The sequence below is a fragment of the Cydia pomonella genome, chromosome 5, assembly GCF_033807575.1.
Source record: "Cydia pomonella isolate Wapato2018A chromosome 5, ilCydPomo1, whole genome shotgun sequence".
Taxonomy (NCBI): Eukaryota; Metazoa; Arthropoda; class Insecta; order Lepidoptera; family Tortricidae; genus Cydia; species Cydia pomonella.
Genome location: NC_084707.1, coordinates 12,576,390 through 12,597,775, shown reverse-complemented (window position 1 = coordinate 12,597,775; position 21,386 = coordinate 12,576,390). Strand labels below are relative to the sequence as shown.

General features: G+C 39.5%; 1 protein-coding gene across 2 annotated transcripts in view; it reads right to left on the bottom strand.

Annotated features, from left to right (window-relative positions):
* The window catches only part of LOC133517733 (WD repeat-containing protein 35-like), a 36,491-nt gene extending 15,134 nt beyond the window's left edge, over positions 1 to 21,357 (bottom strand). Inside the window, exons 1-11 of one of the 2 annotated variants that reach the window (XM_061851115.1) lie at positions 20,902 to 21,357; positions 19,895 to 20,006; positions 19,494 to 19,633; positions 18,632 to 18,734; positions 18,328 to 18,488; positions 17,233 to 17,380; positions 16,514 to 16,644; positions 14,427 to 14,630; positions 13,198 to 13,312; positions 12,696 to 12,809; positions 11,347 to 11,569 (exon numbers count right to left, since the gene is read on the bottom strand). In XM_061851115.1, coding sequence (XP_061707099.1) covers positions 11,347 to 11,569; positions 12,696 to 12,809; positions 13,198 to 13,312; positions 14,427 to 14,630; positions 16,514 to 16,644; positions 17,233 to 17,380; positions 18,328 to 18,488; positions 18,632 to 18,734; positions 19,494 to 19,633; positions 19,895 to 20,006; positions 20,902 to 20,925 — 1,475 coding nt within the window. In that variant the 5' untranslated portion in view covers positions 20,926 to 21,357. Of the gene's footprint in view, positions 1 to 11,346; positions 11,570 to 12,695; positions 12,810 to 13,197; positions 13,313 to 14,426; positions 14,631 to 16,513; positions 16,645 to 17,232; positions 17,381 to 18,327; positions 18,489 to 18,631; positions 18,735 to 19,493; positions 19,634 to 19,894; positions 20,007 to 20,704; positions 20,872 to 20,901 lie in introns of those variants that run through there. The other variant, XM_061851116.1, reaches the window with a different exon arrangement.
* Between the last annotated feature and the right edge of the window lie 29 nt (positions 21,358 to 21,386).

Here is a 21,386-nt window from a genome sequence, read left to right as displayed (position 1 = left end):
CGGATGACACGCATTTAGGACCAAATAAATGTATTAAAACAATTTCCAGCTTGCTGGGAATTTATTTCTCAAAACGCTATTTTTGGATCTAATTTGATTGGCCTAAATTGTGAAAGTTTAAATCAGTGTTTTTAAAGGCAAAGTCTAAGGCTGAACGCGCGGAGTGTTCGATCGGCGCTTACGGATGAGGCCAAAGGTCGAGCTGGAAGAAAGCAAGGCTTGAATTTGACCAATGGCGAGGTATAAATAGCTGGACGTCCGGAGCGTCCGATCGCGGCGCGTTATCATATAATACAACCAATGGCGAGGTGTGAGCAAGGCAGCCCAGCTGCGAGAGAGGACAGCATGGATTTGAATCCATGGCCAAGCGAAAGTGAGGCAGTTTGCATAAAGTAGAAGGCCTGGCGTCGCATAAGGCCTAACGCCGAACTGCGAAAGAGTGGCTTGAAATCGAACCTATGTAATCACGGTCCTCCTACTACTCGGCCTTTGACTTAACTCGAAAGCGCAGCTTGTTAAGATACTTTTGTTTTTTGGCCTTCGAGGGGCCCTTTATAACACTTTGACAATTAGGTCGCAGGATCGTGGCTCTGCAGCAACTCGGCTTGGCCGACACATCTGGTGTGCAAGAGAGCAAAATACGCTACAAAATAGGTAATCTACGTTGAGAAAATCGGTTGGCCATAAGCCCGACGGTAAGATTTTTTGGCTAAAGCTTTGATGGCCTCCGCGTAAGGTTGGAGATGTGTTTACGTGTCCTCAATCTCTTACGACCCTTCGTTATTATTGGGTACGTACATAGCTGGGCATTAACTCGTTAATCCGTTAATCGTTAATTAACGAAGTTAACATTTTGATTAACGGATTAACTTTTAAGTTAACTTTTAAAAATGTTAACGGACACGTTAACTTCCGTTAATGTGCAGAAGTCCGTTAATCGTTAATCCAATGCCTACTATTTACCGCACGAAACCGCGGCGCGGCGCGAAAAACAGGTTCAGACAAGTATGAAATGACAAGTGCCGGGCGGCGCGTGGCAGCGCGTGAAACAAAAACAAAACTAGATATATTTGGCCGGCGTGTGCGAGTGAGAAAACTGCGAAAAAAATTTTTTCGTTTGATCATTTCATTACTTAGAGCCGGTGCTTACAGTGACGAGTGTTTTGTTTGCGAGTGTAATTTAGTTAAAAATAGTGTATTGTGCAGTTTAGTAATTAAAACCGTATCATGGAAGATATGGAATCGAATTCCAGCAATGCTGATGAGAATCCATGGCCACATTTGACTGAGTATGTGGAATTTGTATCCAGATCGGGCCAGCAAATACTTTTTGCGTGTAAGCGATGCTTGCCGAAAGACACCAAAATAAAAGTTCATGTATCAAGCCTGAATAATTTGAAACAACATGTAAGAAGGGTACATGAGTCACAGTACGTACAGTTTGAAGAGATTGTTAAGGCGGGCTCTAACCGGGGCAAGACAAAAAGGAGAACTCATTCTGACGGTGACGATGATAGCACAAGTTGCAGTAATCCTAATCCTGTTAAAAGAAGAATACAACAGGGACGACAGCTGAGCATCGGGGAATCATTCGGGATTGCAGCTACTGGCAGCGGTGTGCCCCAAGCCAAAGTGGAAAAATGTATAGTAAATTTATTTGTTTCAAACATGATTCCTTTACATGTAGTCGAAAGCAAGTCTTTTGGTGCGTTGATAAAAACCTTAAACCCGAGCAAAAATTCAATTTCAAGAAGAACTTTAGGTAGACGCATTACTGACGAACACATTGAATTGAAGCAACACCTGATTAGGTAAGTAACTAAAATAAATACCTATTTTCTATTTATTTTTAAAAGATAAATTTCGCCTTACGTAACCTACGTAGGTATAATTTTATTTGAAAGTTAAAATAATTAGGGGTTCATAAAATAGGTATGCGTGTAGGTATATAATTTTCATTTATTATTATAGCTTTTTTTAAACGTGACGTGTTGTTTATGATTTTAATTTCAGTTTACTTGGAAAAATTAATTGGGTGGCAACGACGGCTGACTGTTGGTCAGCTCACAACAAAAGTTATTTGGGCATGACAGTTCACTGGTTAGATCCTATCACAAGAGCCAGAATGCATGCAGTATTAACGTGCATACGCCTAAAAGGTCATCATACATACGACATCCTGGCCCAAGCAATGATAGATATTCACTATGAATTTCACATAGATAAAAAAATCACAAGGTCAGTAAAATAGACTTACTATTACTATTTTTCGTGGCATCCTAGCTCCTAAACGGCTGAATCGGTTTCGATTTAGTTTTTTTGGTTTGATAGCTGGCTTGATCGAGAATGCTCTTAGCTAGGTTTGATCAAAATCGGTTTAGCCTTTTATTTAGGAGATATTGTACTTTGAAATGTAAATGTCGGGGGATTTTCAACTTTTCAAGTTGGTTAGGTTATTTTATTTTCGCACGTATACAAGTGAGACCACAAACCACATTCATACATACATTAAAAAGCTGGCTTAATTTTATTTTAGGACTACTACGGATAATGGCAGTAACTTTGTAAAGGCATTTGTGCAATTCGGCTCGGAGATCGACATACTTCCAGAGTTGCCATCGTGTGATTTAGAGTCTGAGTCTGACCCTGATATTGCCAATCTTTTAAATCCAAACTCAGAAGAAAATGATGACTTAGAATTTATTTCAGTAGAAAACATACTGAATGCTCCTGATCGTCTCCAGTGCAATGAAATCAATGAACAGATATTAGAAAACTTTAATACTTTGCCAGTTCACATGAGATGTGCTGCACATACGTTCAATTTGGTCGCTAGCAAAGATGCAGATGCTGCTCTACACATAACTGTTTTCAAAACTCCCTACAGAAGTGCCTTAGCCAAGGCACGTACTCTCTGGAATCAGCAATCACGTAGCACGGTAGCAGCAGATATCATTCACGCTGAATTAAGCAGACGACTTGTCCTTCCAAATTCGACGAGGTGGAACTCTCTTTATGATGCTATTGTCGTTCTCAACGCTATATTGGAAACAAAAAGGCCTTCTCTTCACAGAGTTATGACTCAACTAAAAATTGTAACTTTCAATGACCAAGATGTGACTGTAATGAAGGAGTACGCAAAGGTAAATTTATATATGTACATAGTTTAAAATAACGTTTTAGTAAAGTTATTTTCTTTCCACATCGTATCAATACTTATATTAAATACTTATTTACAGGTTATGGCCCCTGTCGCGAATGCCCTGGATCGTATCCAAGGAGAAGCTCAAGCATATCTCGGATCACTATTACCGACGATTGCAGCAACTGTCTATAAATTAAAAAATATTAAATCTAAGGGCCTAGTAAATTGCACAGCTTTAGCCAATGCCTTATTAAATGGCATAGAGAAAAGATTTGGACCACTCCTGAATGATGAACAGTGCCAACTTGCCGCGGCATTTCACCCAAAGTTCCGGTTGATATGGCTGGAAACGTATGACAGCAGTAGAGTGGATGCAGTAAGAAAGTGCATGGAAAAAAGGGTAGAAGATGCCTTACGGCAAGAAGCAGCGGAAAACTCGAAGGACAGAGATAGTTTAAGTGGCGGAGGAAGCAATGTGAGTAACAACGATGATGACGAGGAGGAAGACTTTTTCAATTCTGTCACTCAGTCTATAGAAAAACCAAAGAGCTCCAACTCTTTAAAGAATAAAGCGCAAAGTCTCGTTAAAATGTGGCTGGACATGAAATCAAAAGACTCGTTCAACGATGCTGCATTCCTCGGGGAACAAATATTCATAAATCTATTTATTAAATACAATACTGCTATACCCTCAAGCGCTGCAGTTGAACGTTTATTTTCCACGGGTAAAGACATTTTGACACCAAAAAGAGCCTCGCTTTCAGACGAGAACTTCAACATGTTAATGTTCATGAAGGGGAATATGCACCTTATGCCCGACGATTAAATTACACATTTGAATTATACAAGTATTTTGTTTTATTCATAACCTTTCTTTTAAGTTCACTAACGCAACGATATAAAAATGTAATTTTACACATATTAACGGATTAAAGATTAACGTTAACTTGCGTTAATTCTTCCGAAATGTAACGCTTTAACGTTTAACGAAGCTAACTTTTTTTGTAGCGGATTAACGATTAACGAAGTTAAATATTTGATTAACGGTGCCCAGCTTTGGGTACGTATCAAAAAGTTTCGTGTACATAAGAACTACACTACGACTGCGATGCTGATGCAGCATGCGCGTTTTTTTTTTTTTCGATTTTGGTGCCCCCCTACACGTGGTGCCCTAAGCAAGTCCTTATTTTGCTTAATGGTTAATCCGGCACTGCCTCTGCTTGTGGAACTCTGATAAATATTACAAATAAACGAATCTTTTGTCGTAAAATGTCACGTACGATTCATGTTCGCGCCCTTTTTTCATTCATTATCATTCATATTCATCCATCTCGCTCGCTTTTCTTTCATACTATCTACTCTATTCAACCTCATTTTTATTCTCATATCACCCGCCTTTTTGCCGACCTACTTAAACGCAAAATAAAGAAGCTAAAAATTTAAAGACATGTCAATGGTTGGACAACGTCAATGAAGTGAAAAATCAATATACTTTTTTCCTGATAATATGAATTAAATAATACAATGAAATAATTATAATAAACGAGAGTGATAAACGTGAGTGTGAAGGAGTAAGGAGAGAGAAGAACGAACCAAAAATTAAATACGGCGGCCGCCGTTATCAAATCGGAATCTATACCCAGGTACGGTCGGCCTCATAATTAACATCCTTTTAATTTTATTCTCATTTTTAATTTTCTCATAGCCATAGTCCCTCTGTATTTCTTGGACTGCGCTTTTCCTCTGGTCCTTCGGCATTCCTCGCGTTAACATTTCTGGTCCTTCGAACCGGATACTCTTTTCTTTTCCCTCTTCTCTCCTCATACATTCATTGCTAATCGTTCTCCTCCCGCACCGCACCGCCCTTATAAATATTACCTAAATTATTCTATATTAATCGCTCCCGCAGTTTAGGTATTTATTTGTATGAGTATTACTATTCGCCGCGCCGCCCTTATAAATTAATTACCTAAATATAATTTCTTAATCGCACCCGCAATTTAGGTATACGTTTATAAGAGTTAATCCTTATTCATAGGAACATAAATTGTTTTACCGCATAAATAAAATTAAACTACTTAACCCGTCTCCTGCATTATGGCGAAAGATACAAGAAATATCGAAAGCGTCGACAGCGCGTATTATGAAGACGAGCTGTCGATGCTTGAAGCAAAACGCAATATCTTCTTTGAACTCGTCCAGGGTATTTACAAAAAATCGCTAGTTGTCGATACCGATGTAGCCAGTCGCGAGAGTTTCCTTGATGCTGCTGACACTATCGACGAACTCCGCTCAGAGTTCAAAGAGGTGGTTAATGAGTATAATCGCACATTGCTAAGAGCTAGGGCGGCTGCTGTCCCTAATTATCAGCCGATTATAGCCTTCGAAGATTTGTACTGCCGCATCAGGAGAGTGGTTAAGCGGCTGCAACCAGCCGCACCGCCGGCCTCTTCGCTGCCTTCTATAGTGGAGAGAGCCAGACCTTCTTTGCCAACGATGGAACTGGTAGCGTTCGATGGAGATATACGTAACTGGCCGCTTTTCTACGCTAGTTTTAAATCCAGAGTGCACGAAAATCTGTCGCTTACTGATGAAGAGAAGCTCTTCTATCTTATTGGGAAATTGTCACCAAAAGCTCAAGCCGTCATCGCGGGTATAACTCCGAGCGCTGAAAACTATCAGCTTATCATCGATAGTCTAATTGACAGATTTCAAGACAAGCGCACTCTTGCCTCGACCTACATGGATCAAATGCTCAATTTAAAGATTAATGGTCCCGCTTCCTCGTCTAATTTTCAAACATTCATCGATAAGTTTGTCACAGCTGCGAATGCGCTTAAGTCGCTTAAGCTCGATGATTTATGCGATTTCATGCTCCTTCATATGGCATTAAAGAAGCTAGACCAGGAAACTCTTCGAGCATTTGAAATGTTACACCGAGATACGAAATTGCCTACCTTCCGCAATTTGACAGATTTTATGAAGAGTCAGTTTAGGATTTATCAAAATGTGCAACCAAGCACCGTCGTCGTCTCCGCCGCAGCAAATCCATCGCGCGAAAAAGGTGTTAAGTCGTCTCAGCCGCGTAGTGCCGCACCAAAACTACAAAGTTATGTTGCTTGCGCGAGCACTACTAAATGTATTTGTGACAATATTGTTCATGAACATTTATTTAAATGTCCGTCCCTCAACAGTTTAACGCCTTCTGAACGCTTCAAACGCGCTAAAGAGCTTAAGGCATGTGTTAACTGCCTAAGTATCAAACACCGCACCCGCGAGTGCAATTCCGAGGTGAAATGTCGAGTTTGTCATCAAAAGCATCATACTCTGTTGCATTTTGACAAAGACAAGGATGAAAGAGCTACGACGTCTGATGTGTCAAGTGCATCTGCGAGCGCCGTAGCTAAGTCGTCTTCACCGCCGCCGGAAAGCACATCTTGTAACACGTCTATCGTGACTCAAGCACTAGCGGCCTCTAACAATAAGATGTCAAAACAAAACTCAACATCTTCGTGTGATACGGTATTGCTGTCCACCGCAAAGGTTATCGTCCGCGATAATAAGGGTGGCACGCAAGTAGTCAAATGTTTACTTGACACCGCGTCACAAAGTAACTTCATTACTGAGGAGTGTTGTAAGCGCTTAGGTTTGAATTTTGATAAAAAGCCAAGCGCTGTATTTGGCATTGGAAAAACTAAAAAAATTGTTAAGGGTAACGCAGATATTAAAATATTTTCGCGATTCGACGAAAACGTCAACTTTGACGTTTCGAGTTTTGTGGTCGATCGCATCACCGACGATTTGCCATCAGTGCCGGTGGACATGTCAACCCTAACACATGTTCATGGCCTCCCTTTGGCTGACGACACGTTGGATACGCCCGTCGCAATTGATGTACTGGTGGGTGCAACTATATTTCCACATTTGTTACTGCCGCACATTGTTAAAAGCGATGTGGACTATCTGCCACCGGCTATTCAGACAGTATTGGGGTATATTTTAATGGGTTCGGTCCCTGCTTTACAGTCACCGCGTAAATATACTTCAGCATGTTGTACTTCTATTCAAGACACCACAGACAACCTTCTCAAAAGGTTTTGGGAACTTGAGGAAATATCCGCTCCGCCCGCTCAAAGTCAAGATGACCTTGAATGCGAGGATTATTTTCGCGCCACCACTATGCGCGACGCTAATGGTAGATATACTGTCGCATTGCCTTTCCGAGATGACGTGTTCAAGCTCGGAGAGTCGCATTCTGCTGCTAAGAGGCGCTTTCTTTGCCTTGAAAGAAAGCTAGAGTCATCGAGTGTGTTACGTGCCGCCTATGACGATATCATTCGTGAATACGTCAGTAAGGGTTACATATCGGAGGTAACTATCTCCATGAAGGCCTCTCCAGCTGTCGCATACATAATTCCTCACCATGCTATCATACGCGAGGACAAATCAACGACCAAAGTGCGCATGGTCCTGGATTCGAGTAGCAAGACAAGCACAGGTCTGTCGCTGAATGACGTTTTGCACTCAGGGCCCAATCTTCAAGGGGATTTGTTTTCAATCCTTCTGAACTTTCGCTTATTCAAAATAGCGCTTTCGGCCGATTGTCGCCAAATGTTTTTACAGATTGGTGTTCGCGAAGCGGAACGCAAGTTTCAACGAATCTTATATAGATTCCGCCCGGCAGATCCCATTACCACATACGAATTTAATCGCGTGTGTTTTGGTATGAAGTCGAGTCCCTATCACGCGCTCCGCGTCGTCCGTCAGCTAATTGCAGACGACGGGCATAAGTACCCAACGGCAGCGGCGATCGCGTCCTCTTGTACATACATGGATGACGTATGCTTTAGCATTATGTCAGATGACTCGCAGCAGCAGGATGAGTCTGTTGCTATCGCCGCGGCTAAGGAGCTGATTGATTTATTCAAATGCGGTCAATTTGATCTTGTGAAATGGACCTGCAATTCAGACGCCGTGCTACGCGAAATACCTGCTTCGCATCGGGCTTCCGTAGACATTGAAATCGACCCAGGGGTCTCCCAAAAGGTCCTTGGCTTATGTTGGAATAAATCTGGTGATTACTTTCATTTCAAGGTGACAGAGCCAGACTCAACGTGCACTAAAAGGACGATCTTGTCCGCAGTGGCACGTCTATGGGATAACGTGGGCTTAGTAGCTCCAGTTGTCTTATACGCAAAACTCCTCATCCAGGAGCTTTGGTTGATCAAATGCGACTGGGATGAGACTCCCCCACCCCATATTGTGGATTTATGGGAACGATTCTGTTCGGAGTTTCCAAAGCTCAATGGAATCCAAATACCGCGCCATCTTGGAGTAGCACAGGGTTGTACTATAAACCTTTTAGGCTTCGGTGATGCATCCGAGCGTGCATATGGAGGCGTCGTATACCTTCAGGTTCTAAAGGGAGACGAAGTGGCAGTTCGGCTGGTGTGTTCCAAGTCAAAGGTCTGTCCCCTTAAAACAGTCTCCGTCGCGAGATTGGAACTGTGTGCTGCGGTCCTCCTGGCAAAGCTCATGCGGAAGGTGCAAGATAACTTCGAACCTCGTTATAACATTAACGAGGTCTACGCGTTTACAGACTCGAAAGTTGCTCTCTGCTGGATTCAGTCATCCCCCCACCGCTGGCAAACGTTTGTTGCCAACCGGGTAGTTAAGATTATCGAAGCTATTCCGGCCAACTGCTTCCATCATGTGGCGGGCTTAGAAAATCCCGCGGATTGCTTGTCCCGTGGCCTGACGCCTACTAAGCTCGTGGACCATCCTTTGTGGTTCACGGGACCGGCTTGGGCTTCCAAGCATCCATCGGAATGGCCTTTAAGGGAGCTCGATCGAGAGTCCATCGGTGAAGTGCCGGAGCTTAAGCCTCTTGCACACGCTGCAAATACGGATGTGTCAGAGTCACCACTTTATTCACTCGCTCAGCGAATATCGTCGTGGTCTCGATTATTGCGCATCGTTGTATACGTGTACCGCATTCTTAAACCGAAACCGCGCTTCTCAGCACTTTCCCGAAATGACCTAGAGTTTGCTGAGGGTAAAATTATTTCATCGTTGCAAAGTGAACACTTTAGCGACGACATTGATAAAATAAAGAGCAAAAGGTATTGCTCACCTGCCTTGCAAAAGCTTAAACCATTCTTAGATAAAGACGGGCTGATTCGTGTTGGAGGCAGGCTGTCAAATGCTGACATGAAATATTCGCAGAAACACCCAATTGTGCTTCCACGACGTGATCATGTAGTCAATATGATCGTCGACTATTTCCACAGAAAGCATTTGCACGCTGGTCCTGAGTCATTAATGACTATACTTAGGCTTCAGTATTGGATACTGTCGGCTCGTCGTGTCATTCGCGACCGCGTTGCCAAATGCAACACGTGTTTCAGAGCGAATCCACAATCGTCTCTCCCGCTCATGGCAGACTTACCGAGCTGTCGCGTGAATCAAGTGAATAAACCGTTTACACATACGGGGTGTGATTATGCAGGTCCCTTGCAGTACACTCCTACTCGAGGCAGAGGAGTCAAGAGTCGCAAGGCTTGGTTATGCATTTTCACTTGCCTCACGACGCGCTGCCTTCATATCGAGATAGCGACGGAATTGAGTACCGCCAATTTTTTGGCTGCTTTAAAGCGCTTCTTGGCGCGGCGTGGCCCCGTACAATGCATATATTCGGACAATGGGACTAATTTTACCGGTGCCAACTCTTACATGCGTGACCTCTACAAGTTTTTAGACGGTCATCGTCCACATTTGGAGATTGAGCTCGCGGAGAACCGCATTGATTGGAAGTTCATTCCTCCCGCTTCTCCACACTTCGGAGGCGCATGGCAAAGCATGGTGAAAATAGTAAAAAATCACCTTTTCAAGGTAATCGGTACGCAAATACTGTCATATGAGGAGCTTCTGACTACGCTTGCGCAGATAGAGGCCCTTGTAAATTCGCGACCACTGACAGCTCTGAGTAGTGATCCCGCTGAGCCTTCAGCTCTCACCCCGGCTCATTTCCTCAACACTGCTCCGCTGTTGTCCTTACCTGCTCCATTGGTCGAGTCAGGTAATTTGCGTGACCGACATGCACTTCTGGATAAGATAGTGCAGTCCTTCTGGCAACGTTGGCGTGCAGAATATCTGCATCAGTTGCAGTCTCGAGCTAAATGGACCACGCCATCAGTTCCTATCGTAACTGGTACAGTGGTTGTCATAAAAGTAGATAATGCGCCGCCATTTTCATGGCCTTTAGGCGTCGTAGAGGCAGTACATCCTTCGAAGGACGGCTCAACCCGCGTTGTCACTGTCAGGACAAATAATGGAAGTTTCGTCCGTCCTGTCGTGCGATTATGCCCTCTGCCTAACCAATAATTAATAGGAGTATACTTCGTTAGAATAATACTTTTTCTTTAGTTCATTATTTCGCTATATTATTGTGAATGTTCGTTTAATTTGATGAGAAGGGTTATTATTTATTATATTTAATTTTTCTTTCCTTTAAAGGAACCCTTTAAGGTCGGGGGGGAAATGTTCGCGCCCTTTTTTCATTCATTATCATTCATATTCATCCATCTCGCTCGCTTTTCTTTCATACTATCTACTCTATTCAACCTCATTTTTATTCTCATATCACCCGCCTTTTTGCCGACCTACTTAAACGCAAAATAAAAAGCTAAAAATTTAAAGACATGTCAATGGTTGGACAACGTCAATGAAGTGAAAAATCAATATACTTTTTTCCTGATAATATGAATAATACAATGAAATAATTATAATAAACGAGAGTGATAAACGTGAGTGTGAAGGAGTAAGGAGAGAGAAGAACGAACCAAAAATTAAATACGGCGGCCGCCGTTATCAAATCGGAATCTATACCCAGGTACGGTCGGCCTCATAATTAACATCCTTTTAATTTTATTCTCATTTTTAATTTTCTCATAGCCATAGTCCCTCTGTATTTCTTGGACTGCGCTTTTCCTCTGGTCCTTCGGCATTCCTCGCGTTAACATTTCACATATATTCAAAGTCAGCACAGCACCAATCTGTACACGCGCTACCTACTGGCCGAGTCCATTGGCGCAGTCATTGAAATATGGATTGTAATTACTGTATAGAAAATTCACATTACCTCAACTCAAGTAAAACGCTGTTTAATAGGATTCATTTTAGCTTAGACTTAGTAAACGTACCTGGAATTAGAATTAAGTCCCAATTTGTACGGTCTCGAGTTCATATTGATCGAAGTAATCTTCTTGAAATTCACAAGTGAGAAGAAGAGAATCGTGCCAGAATCTCTACCGACCAGCAGGTGACTGTCGGAGCAAGTTATACAGCAAATGGTATCGTCTTGATAACTGACGTCTCCTGCTGTTACCGGCGTCCCGTCGGCGCGAAATAAATGTTCTGTGCTTCCTGCAAACGTACTTATGGTTATAAACCAGATTGCGGTTTATATGTAATTTCCTTCCGCGAAAGCTTCAACTGTGGAACAAACTACCTGTCAAGGTTTTCTCAAGGGATCACAATAGGTTTTTTTTTTTAAACTCGATGTATAGTTTTCGAGTGGACCGGCAATGCGAATGTAGCACCTCTGCAGATGAAGGTGTTCATATAGGGTACGTTTACTGCTTACCGTCAGGCAGGTCGTATGCTAGTTTGTCAGCGAAACTTTAAAAAGTCAATTCGTTCAGAAATTTCTGATTTTACCTTATTGCTATACTATAGGTTATTTTTTTACCCCAGCCAAATTTTACGTAGGCTGAGCACCTTTTAATAACTATTGTTGGCCATTTTGGCTCTCCCATAGAAAATATCGACTTTCGAATCATCCGATCAGCCAAAATGTATAAAACAGCCGTAGGAATGAGAGTTATTTTTAGGGTTCCGTAGCCAAATGGCAAAAAATGGAACCCTTATAGATTCGTCATGTCCGTTTATGTCACAGCCCCTTTTTTCCGAAACTATAAGAACTATACTCTTCAAACTTGGTAAGAAGATGTATTGTATGAACCGCATTAAGATTTTCACACAAAAATAGAAAAAAAAAATTGTGGGTTCCCCATACTATGGATAGGTCTACAAAAATAATATTGAGGTTTCCAATAACTCAAAAAATCTTTTTTCATCAAACCCATACGTGTGGGGTATCTATGGATAGGTCTTTAAAAATGATATTGAGGTTACTAATATCATTTTTTTCTAAACTGAATAGTTTGCGCGAGAGACACTTCCAAAGTGGTAAAATGTGCCCCCCCCCCCCTGTAACTTCTAAAATAAGAGAATGATAAAACTAAAAAAAATATATGATATACATTACCATGCAAACTTCCACCGAAAATTGATTTGAACGAGATCTAATAAGTAGTTTTTTTTTAATACGTCATAAATGGTACGGAACCCTTCATGGGCGAGTCCGACTCGCACTTGGCAGCTTTTTTTTTTTAATTGAACGAAACAAAACAAATGCACCTGTGATCATATTTTATCGAACTTAATAAATACTATATATAGGACCGTTAAAAATGATGTGCAAGCTTACTTGGTCTAGCCGGCGTAGAAAACTTCCAGACCAGGAATGATTCTTTCGACGCCGCAACCACCGTCGCTTTGCTGTTGATAGCCACGTACACCATGGGTATACTTACAGCCTTAGCTAAAAAAAGAAACCATTTTGAATAATATAAGCAGAGGAAAGTAAATATTCAACAACAAACAAAAATCTTAAGTAGTATAATTTGTGTTTAAACGCTTTAGGCTATTGGCTAATTTTGAGAGCTACGTACAAAACTTTGTTGACGGAGCTCTTAAGCAAAACAGTTTTGAATGATTCACGATTCACGGTTGAAGTTTCACTAGACGTATATCGACCGAGATATGGACCGTGACTACCTTTTGTATTATTTGCGAGCTCCCGATATTTCGACGCAGTTACATGCGTCCTGCTGTGTTGTTGATTTGAATATCGGGAGCTCGAAAAATAATACAAAAGGTAATCGCGGTCAATATCCCGATCGAAACAAGCCCAATTAAGCAAGACAAACCGTCACATTGGATCCCCTGCTGATTGGAGATAATCAGCATATTGAGTGTGGCGATAACACAGTACTCATCCGTGCCGCACATGTCTATCACGTCCGGAATGTGGTTCACCCACGACTGTAACAATAAAATACCCACTTAAAAAACAAAAAATATTTAATAAGTTTCGATTTAATTTGTATGGATTTCCGCAAAGTAACGCCTGATTCTATTCATTACCCGTGTTAACCTCAAACTGTCGCAAGAAACCATTTAATTCTCCAATAACTCAATTTCGTATTTCTTGGTAGGTTTTTGTTTGTGGGTTGCTACTATTGCCAAAGAGAATTTGAAACAGAGGTGGATTGTCAAAGAAAATCTACACATGATTAAAACTTTTAGAACGCCATTTGATGTTGATCCTTATTCTTTCACTGATATGATTTGTGTTAATTTTGTTAAATATCACAAAGTGGCGCCATCTTACCGGGCATCGTTTCGAGCGTTAGCGCCATAACCTTTAGCCGATGCCCGGTAAGATGGCGCCATTAACACATATCAGTGATAGAATAAGGATCAAAGTCAAATGGCGTTCTAAAAGTTTTAATCATGTGTCGAAAATTGGCAGTAAATTTACTGTGGCTACAAAGATTTCTTTGACAGTCCACCACTATTTCAAATTCCCTTTGCTATTGCTAAATACATGAATTCTTTCTCGCGTAAATAATAGCTTTCACATACAGTCCAGCCACTTAGTAAAAAAATAGACCTGCATAAAATGCATATTGTCTTCATTTGTTCTATTAAAATGTTCATATAACTTAATTCCATTTCATACCAATGTCAGTAATATAATTATTACTGATAGTGTCTGCATGAGCAGCATTACCTAGATTTGATTTTCTACTTTAACAAAACCAGAATAATGTCGATTATTCGAATACACCGCCCGCCCAATGTAGGCCTCAAAGTCTCTTACAAATCGTAGTGTAGACGTGCCTCGGCTGCAACGGCGCGCTCAGGCGAGGCTAACGCGCGCGCCGTTTCGGCCAAGGCACGTCTACAATAACCGGTTTGTGCGCCAGGAAATTGCATCACACGTATGCTCGCTCTGTGTGGACTCGCCTATTTAGGCATCTTGATATTATTGACCATTAAAATACTTCTATTATTTTATCTAAATGGTTTCTATTAATATTGAGGAAGGTAGATGGTTATCGCGTGGCTGGAATATAAATAAATGAATACCTACCTGTAAGGTAACTGTATCCCAGAAAGTAACCGTTTCCGTGCCAGACACGTACGCCAGCGTGTTCCCGTAGAACGCGTACTTGTGGTCGGGCTTCACGTTGGCGAAGTAGATGAACGAGTCGATGGCGATAGCGAGACGCAGGGACCGCTTCTCCCAGGATAGGGAGCGCATCGCTCCGCCGGGGACTCGCAATGTCCGAATATGCTGCAACAGTAAAGGAAGGTAATAGGTACCTGAGTGAATAGTACATTACGATACAAGTGCGAAAAATAAGAAATTCGAAACGAGTCGCGATAAATTAAAACACGACCGAAGGGAGTGTTTTAAATCGACACGAGTTGCGAATTACCTATTCGCACATGTATCGTACAACGTTTTACAGTACATATGGCCCTTTAAATGTTCGACACAGTAACGTAATATGCTACTTCTCGCACTAGTGCTATAAAGTAGCCCCATATGTACTGTAAAACATTTTTATCTACACACATATCATAAACCCTCTATGATGCTTTCAAAATCCGTAAATAATGGCCAACATTACGATAAACTGTTTTGTTACAACAAATTTCTTATCTGTGATGATGTTGTAATTGCTTCATATATGGAAGGTAGAGGTAAGGAATAAAATCTCCATGTACCAAAAAGTGACCATCAAAAAACCTTAAATAGGTAGCGCTACAATACCTAGAATACTTTAAAAAAAAAATCATAGACAGCAAACTTCACTCCGTCAATAACGCCTAGGTTCTTAGCTACTCTAGCGCTACTATGAAGGATTTGGAACTATTATTTATAGCTGACAGCTGGACACTTTTGAAACAGTTCTGCCTGTGGAGATTTCATTCCTTACCTCTACCTTCCATAGCTTCATAACTACATCAAAATAGATTTGGTTATGACTTCAAATTTGGAACATCTCTGAAAAAAAAAAGCAATTCCATTTGACCTCTATTCTAATATCAGTCGAGATGCCTTTTTGTTCGAAATGAAATGTGAATTGCATACAATTTTGACATATCTTACATGTTAGTTTGTATCAAATGATACTGAAATAGGCCCCCGACACTAGTTTGTCTCTGAATTTAAAAAAAACTACGAATGCGTGACATGCGTGAATTTTTTTTTCATTTGCCGCCATTTGACGTACAGTTTATCTATTAATTAGTTTTAAGTATAAAATAAATATGTTTTGTTGTTTTTAAAGTAACTATAGCAAAAGTTTCGTGTAAAATGAGCGATAAAAATGTTTCGGTGATGCCACGACATGTCCGCGAGTTCCGCCAAGAGAGCAACGATGCCCTGTTATTTGGGTTAGTGAATATTTCATAAAAAGTTTATAATATGTGCATTAAAACACTCGTGTGAACCTATTGAGAAACTCACTTCGTTCGTTTCTTAAGCCCACACTCCTGTCTTTTAATGCCTTTTATTATGTAGCAGTCACATAAACTACTATAATGCTCGCGGCTCACATCACTGGCCTTGGGTGTTATAGCACTTATAGCAGAGTTCGAAATACCCCCGATACGGTAAATTTGTCCGTTATTCCTTTATTTCATGTACATTTAATTAGTAGAAGATTCTGCTCAAAATAATTTGGTATGGGTTTGCACATAGTTATTTGTTACTGATAGAAACGTCCGTTAAAATAGTGTAAGTCTTGCGCTCCGTAGTACTACGTATACTTATTGGAAATATTTGCCACTGTCGAATAAAGTTCGGTAGCTCAGAGCCGTGGATCGGCGCCTCAAACCATTTTGAATATCGTCCAAGGCAGTAATAGGCCAGGAACGAATGCTCAAAAAAAATATAGAGGGAAATGCTTGTAACACAATTTTTGACTTCGTAACATTGTTTAGACTAGGTAGGAGGTGAACTTATTAAAAGTCCCAGCCATAGACGCAAAGTTTTCAAGATATACGCGGACAGCCGAAAAATGAGATCTTCAACCCCCCCCCCCCTCCCCCCCTACGGCTCTATACCTCTATACCCTCTTGTTGCTTGGCCTTTGATCTTATACGATTTTCTTATTTTAAAATTTTAAGATTTAGTAATCATCAAGATAAATATGTAAGTAGTCTTACCTCTCCATAGGCGCTGAAGAATTGTACCACATTCGTCTGGTCCGACGTACACCCGGCGGCCGCCAACACAGTTCCATTGTGGTTCCAATGGCAGTCAATGGCCATCATGTTGGTTTCTACTACTATGCTATCTGAAAACAGTTTTATTTTATTTATGTAGCTTATTTTATTTAATCGACACATCAAATATCCATAAAGAAAAACCGGAGGTTATTATTACCTAATCTTCTGTGCTGATCGAGAGACAACCCTAGTGTTCAAGACATTTCACAAGTTCAAGAAACTTGCGCAGCTAGAATATATTGTTGACTGCTGTAGCCAGTCTTTCTCCGAGATTAAAAATGCGTTGTTAAGCTCGAAACACAAAAAGTATTTTTTTTTTAATTTTAATATGCAATAGCATTCCGTTTTAGTTCATTTTTTACGGAGTAAACGGGTTGGTAATCTGATCGAGAGCCAAAACTACGTAAAGCTTACCTAGCCAGATCTCAACAAGCATCAGTGGCGTAGCGTGAAGTAATCTAGCCGTAGGCGAAACCACATCTGCGAGGCCCTTTTCAATGTGTATTCTCAAGGTAATAAAAAGGTTGGCTTTAGCGTGGCGTGGGCGAGGGCCCCATTCGCCCACATTTTGCTACGCCACTGACAAACATTCCACCACTATTCTATTAGAAAAAGCCGTAACCGGTAAATGTTTTCAAACGCCATTATTAAGATACCTTCTTCCACGCAACTTTTCATCAGCAATATAATTCCACTTTTGTAACATATCATCAACACTGGTCGGTTGGGCGGCGCCTTGCCGGCATACCAATCCATTGCGACCACCTCCATCGATCCTGTCACACCATTTATGGCAACTGGCATCTACAAAAAATAAATACAGATGGTATTTTTCAATTTATTAAAATTCGTTCTTGTGAGGCACGTTATGCGGTCTCCACATAGAATGCGGATCTCCACGCCGCCAGAAGTGCGAGCGGGACATCACTATGTATTTAGCGTGCATAGCGCTGTCTCGCTTCTACATAGGAGCGGCGTGCGGATCCGTATCAGTGTGATAACCGCGTAAAGCGTTATCAAACGGTATGTTATTATGAGAAAAAAATTGATATGCCTTCATTTACACGGTGCGAAAACTCGCATGCGAGTTGACTGTGGTATATTATCGGTCGGCCGGTTGTAACCTAAATAGTCCGCAATGTAACTAAAATCGCATGCAAGTTCGCGTGCCGTCTAAATCAGCCCTAATTATAGAACCGACAATGGTGACTTGGCTAAAATTATTTATTGATTTTCAATGTTATGTCTTTACGCATGAAGTTGATCTTTCTAAACATAGGTTGCATTTGATAAGTTCAATATAGAAATGCATATAGCACTGAAGACAATGAGGTAATTTTCTTCTTACGAAGTACCACTAATTACTACTAAGCTAGTGCAATAAAGGGTTGATGTTTAATTGTTCATTATACATAATTTATTATTATTACAATAAAAAATATTTGTTGAAATTTGAACTTTAGTTATCAATAAAGTTTAGTTGTCAATAAAGATCATATCCGCGATATATGGCTTCGTATGCAGTAAAGATTTAAAGGTAATATGTGCGATTTTTTTTTTATATTATAAGACAATATTACACAAATTGACTAAGTCCCACAGTAAGCGCAATAAGGCTACCCGGGACAATCAGCTTCATAGGCAGGGTCACTACCCACTAGGCCAGACTGGTCGTCGAATTAAATAATTTGACACAGAAAGACATTGTGAAATTATATGCATAGGGTAAAGGTTTATAGACATTGGCATACTGTTAAATTTCCTTGGTCATCATACAACTGCAGCTCTCCACCAACCAGAGCAAACAGCAACTGAGTGTTGTCTGGAGACCACTGCGCAGCAGTAAGGCCGGGCCCTTTTATGTCTTTACCCCACACTCGCGACCCATCCACAGATCCAACAATGACAGCACCTAGAAAAGGAGAGAAATTCTTGGCTTAAGCAAAGAATTCTTATAAAAAGCTCTTAAAACCCTAGTTTTAGTTTGTATATTCTATTATATCTCCTTGTATCTAGTTTATTTATTGAATAAATGTATTTTTTTGGGCAACATACCATCCTCATAGGCAATACATATCTTTTGCCCATCAGAGCCCCAAGCCATACTTGAGACAGTAGATTTATTTCTGTTATTTATCATTTCTTCATACCAGGAACCCTTTAAGAACAAGAAAAGATTATAAATAGAATTAGAAAAATGCTTATTAACCTAAAGCTCATCGTCCTGGCTATAGTAGGGAGACTTGGTCTCCTAAATTATAAAGCTATATTCAATTTAAAATAGATCTAAATTACCTATTCTAACTCTGTAATGTTATTAAAATCAAAACATTATAGTGATTGGTTCCTTTTAGGACAGATATTTATCATTTATTGGCAATTAATTATGAATTTATAATTTGGGTGACCAAGTCTCCCCTAGGATCAAGTCTCAATTACCTACTTATTAATTTTTATGTTTAAATAATTTTCAATTGGAACACAGTTACATTACAAAACAAAATCAACTCTATTTCCAACACTAAAGGTTCAAATGTCACTAGCAAATTTTGGATTTTTATTTGTATGGAGGATTATACCTTAGGAGGATAATACCATAATGATTGATGTTGTGAACAGAGCTTAGCTGATAATATCCTTAAAGGCACTGTTAACCCTTTATACATTCAGATTTCATATGGCAATAAAATTACAACCCAATAGCATGATATTTTTGTATATTTTTTCTTATGCAGAATTTTTAGGAATTCAAGGAAGTGATAAGGCTTCAATCATGTTTTTTTTTAATCTTGACTATTAAAAGGTGACTTTCAAAGACATGGTTGGTTAACAGGGTTGCTGTTAGTACAAATTAAGTTTCTAACTTTTTTCCAATAAACATTTATTTTGACATAAAGCTGTTCATTGTTATATCTACCTTATACAACATCCAGACAATGATGACTCCATGTTCATCACTTGTAGTCAGTTTCTGGTACACCTCATTCCAAATAGCCACACGCAATTGGCCAGTGTGCCCTTCCAGACTCAAATTCATAGAGAGATTTCCTCCACCACCTGTAACATTTTAATTGATACATTTTATTAACAATAATAGTATCTAGAAAGTATTTATGGCAAGTTTGGTAAATTAGATTCTAACATTAGTCAACCATAAATTACACAAAATAATTATATTAATGTCTGTACTAATTGGAATAATCTAAATATTTTTCATGACTCTGCAATTCCAAGATTTGTAGGTTTTAACAATTTATACAACCATAATTATATGTTGCTGCATGCTTATTCTAGGATAACACAATGAAAAAAAATTACCAGACTCCAATTTTAAAACTTTTAGCATTCCTTCTTCCCCGCCCACTGCAATATAGCCTGAGGAATGATTCCATGATATACAAGTGACATTTGACTGCTTGGGAATGGCAATCTGAAAATATAGTTTTTATCAATAAGTAGGTCCATAAACATGTTTTCAACCTATGTAGCTGAGTATGAGCAACCTGCATCTAACAGCAATGTGATTGTGATTTGTTGTCATTTTTTAGTATATAATGCAAATATATAATATATAATTGTAGTGGCATTCAGTGGAAACTGGGCAAAAATTAATAAACAACTGATTTGCAAATAGCTGATTATTCAACTCAATGATTGGTCGATTCCCAAGCGATTATGTCATTTAAATTTCAAATTTGATTAATTGAAATAAAATCAAAATTCCAATAACTCAAAAACAAAAAAATGATTTATTTGTTAAACATAGGTTTGTACAACAGTAAAGTATCACTATGCTTCGCCAGTTAACTGAAATCCAAAAAGGTGTTTAAGGTAAGGGTAGGTTAAGGTATTTTTACTTATGGGTGACAGCGAAGGAGACACCATAGGTGTTAAAATACATAAGCTGTTTTATATTGAATTCCATATTTAGAGATGTCCCATCCATCACACTTCTAATACACATTATTTCTAATGATAAGAGAAAAAACATTTTATTACTTTTTTCAATAGTTTCAAGTATAAAATGATTATTTGGTTTTATGACTGTATAATATTTAATACAAATACTGTAGCAGTTAGGAAGAAATAAAACATAGTATAAGTAAAAAAAAAAACAAAATATCCCACCCGTCACAATGGAATGTCCCTTATAATGGTTTAAGTGTTTCATTGCTGATAAGATAATATTGGTTTTTTTAAATATGCATTTAGGTAAATTGGGCTGTTTACACTTTTCCAAATTTTATTAAACCATTCTTTACGTAGAATGCAAATTGCTGAAGTCTCGTCTCCATAGTAACCTAAAGAATAACAAAAAGAAGTACCTTTTTACTCATATATATGAACATGTTGTAGACTGTTTTATGCACAAACGGGAGGTAAACGTATTTATTTTAATTAATAAACATTTACTACTCTAGTTGTAGTAATTCAAGTAAAATATTCGATAACTTTTCAAAGTGTTCATACAGCAACAAAGTTCGCATCATATAATAAAAACAGAGATACGGAAGAATTCCTGTGAATTAAGTTTTCAGTATATATCGAATTGCTTCTATATATTTCACGTTTTCATTGAAAACTTTTATTTTAAATAACGAAAAAATACTGCAATAACTACGTAAGTTCGGTACGTTTTAACTGTTTTGACAGTTTTGACAGTGACAGTAATGAAAGCGTCTGTTAAAGGTACGTTCACATACAACAAAGAATGTTGTACATCAGACTCACTCGGATCACTAGATGATCCGGCAGTGTAAGATCCGCTGAAAACATTCCGTTTCATGTCTGAGCTAAATATTTTTGTAAT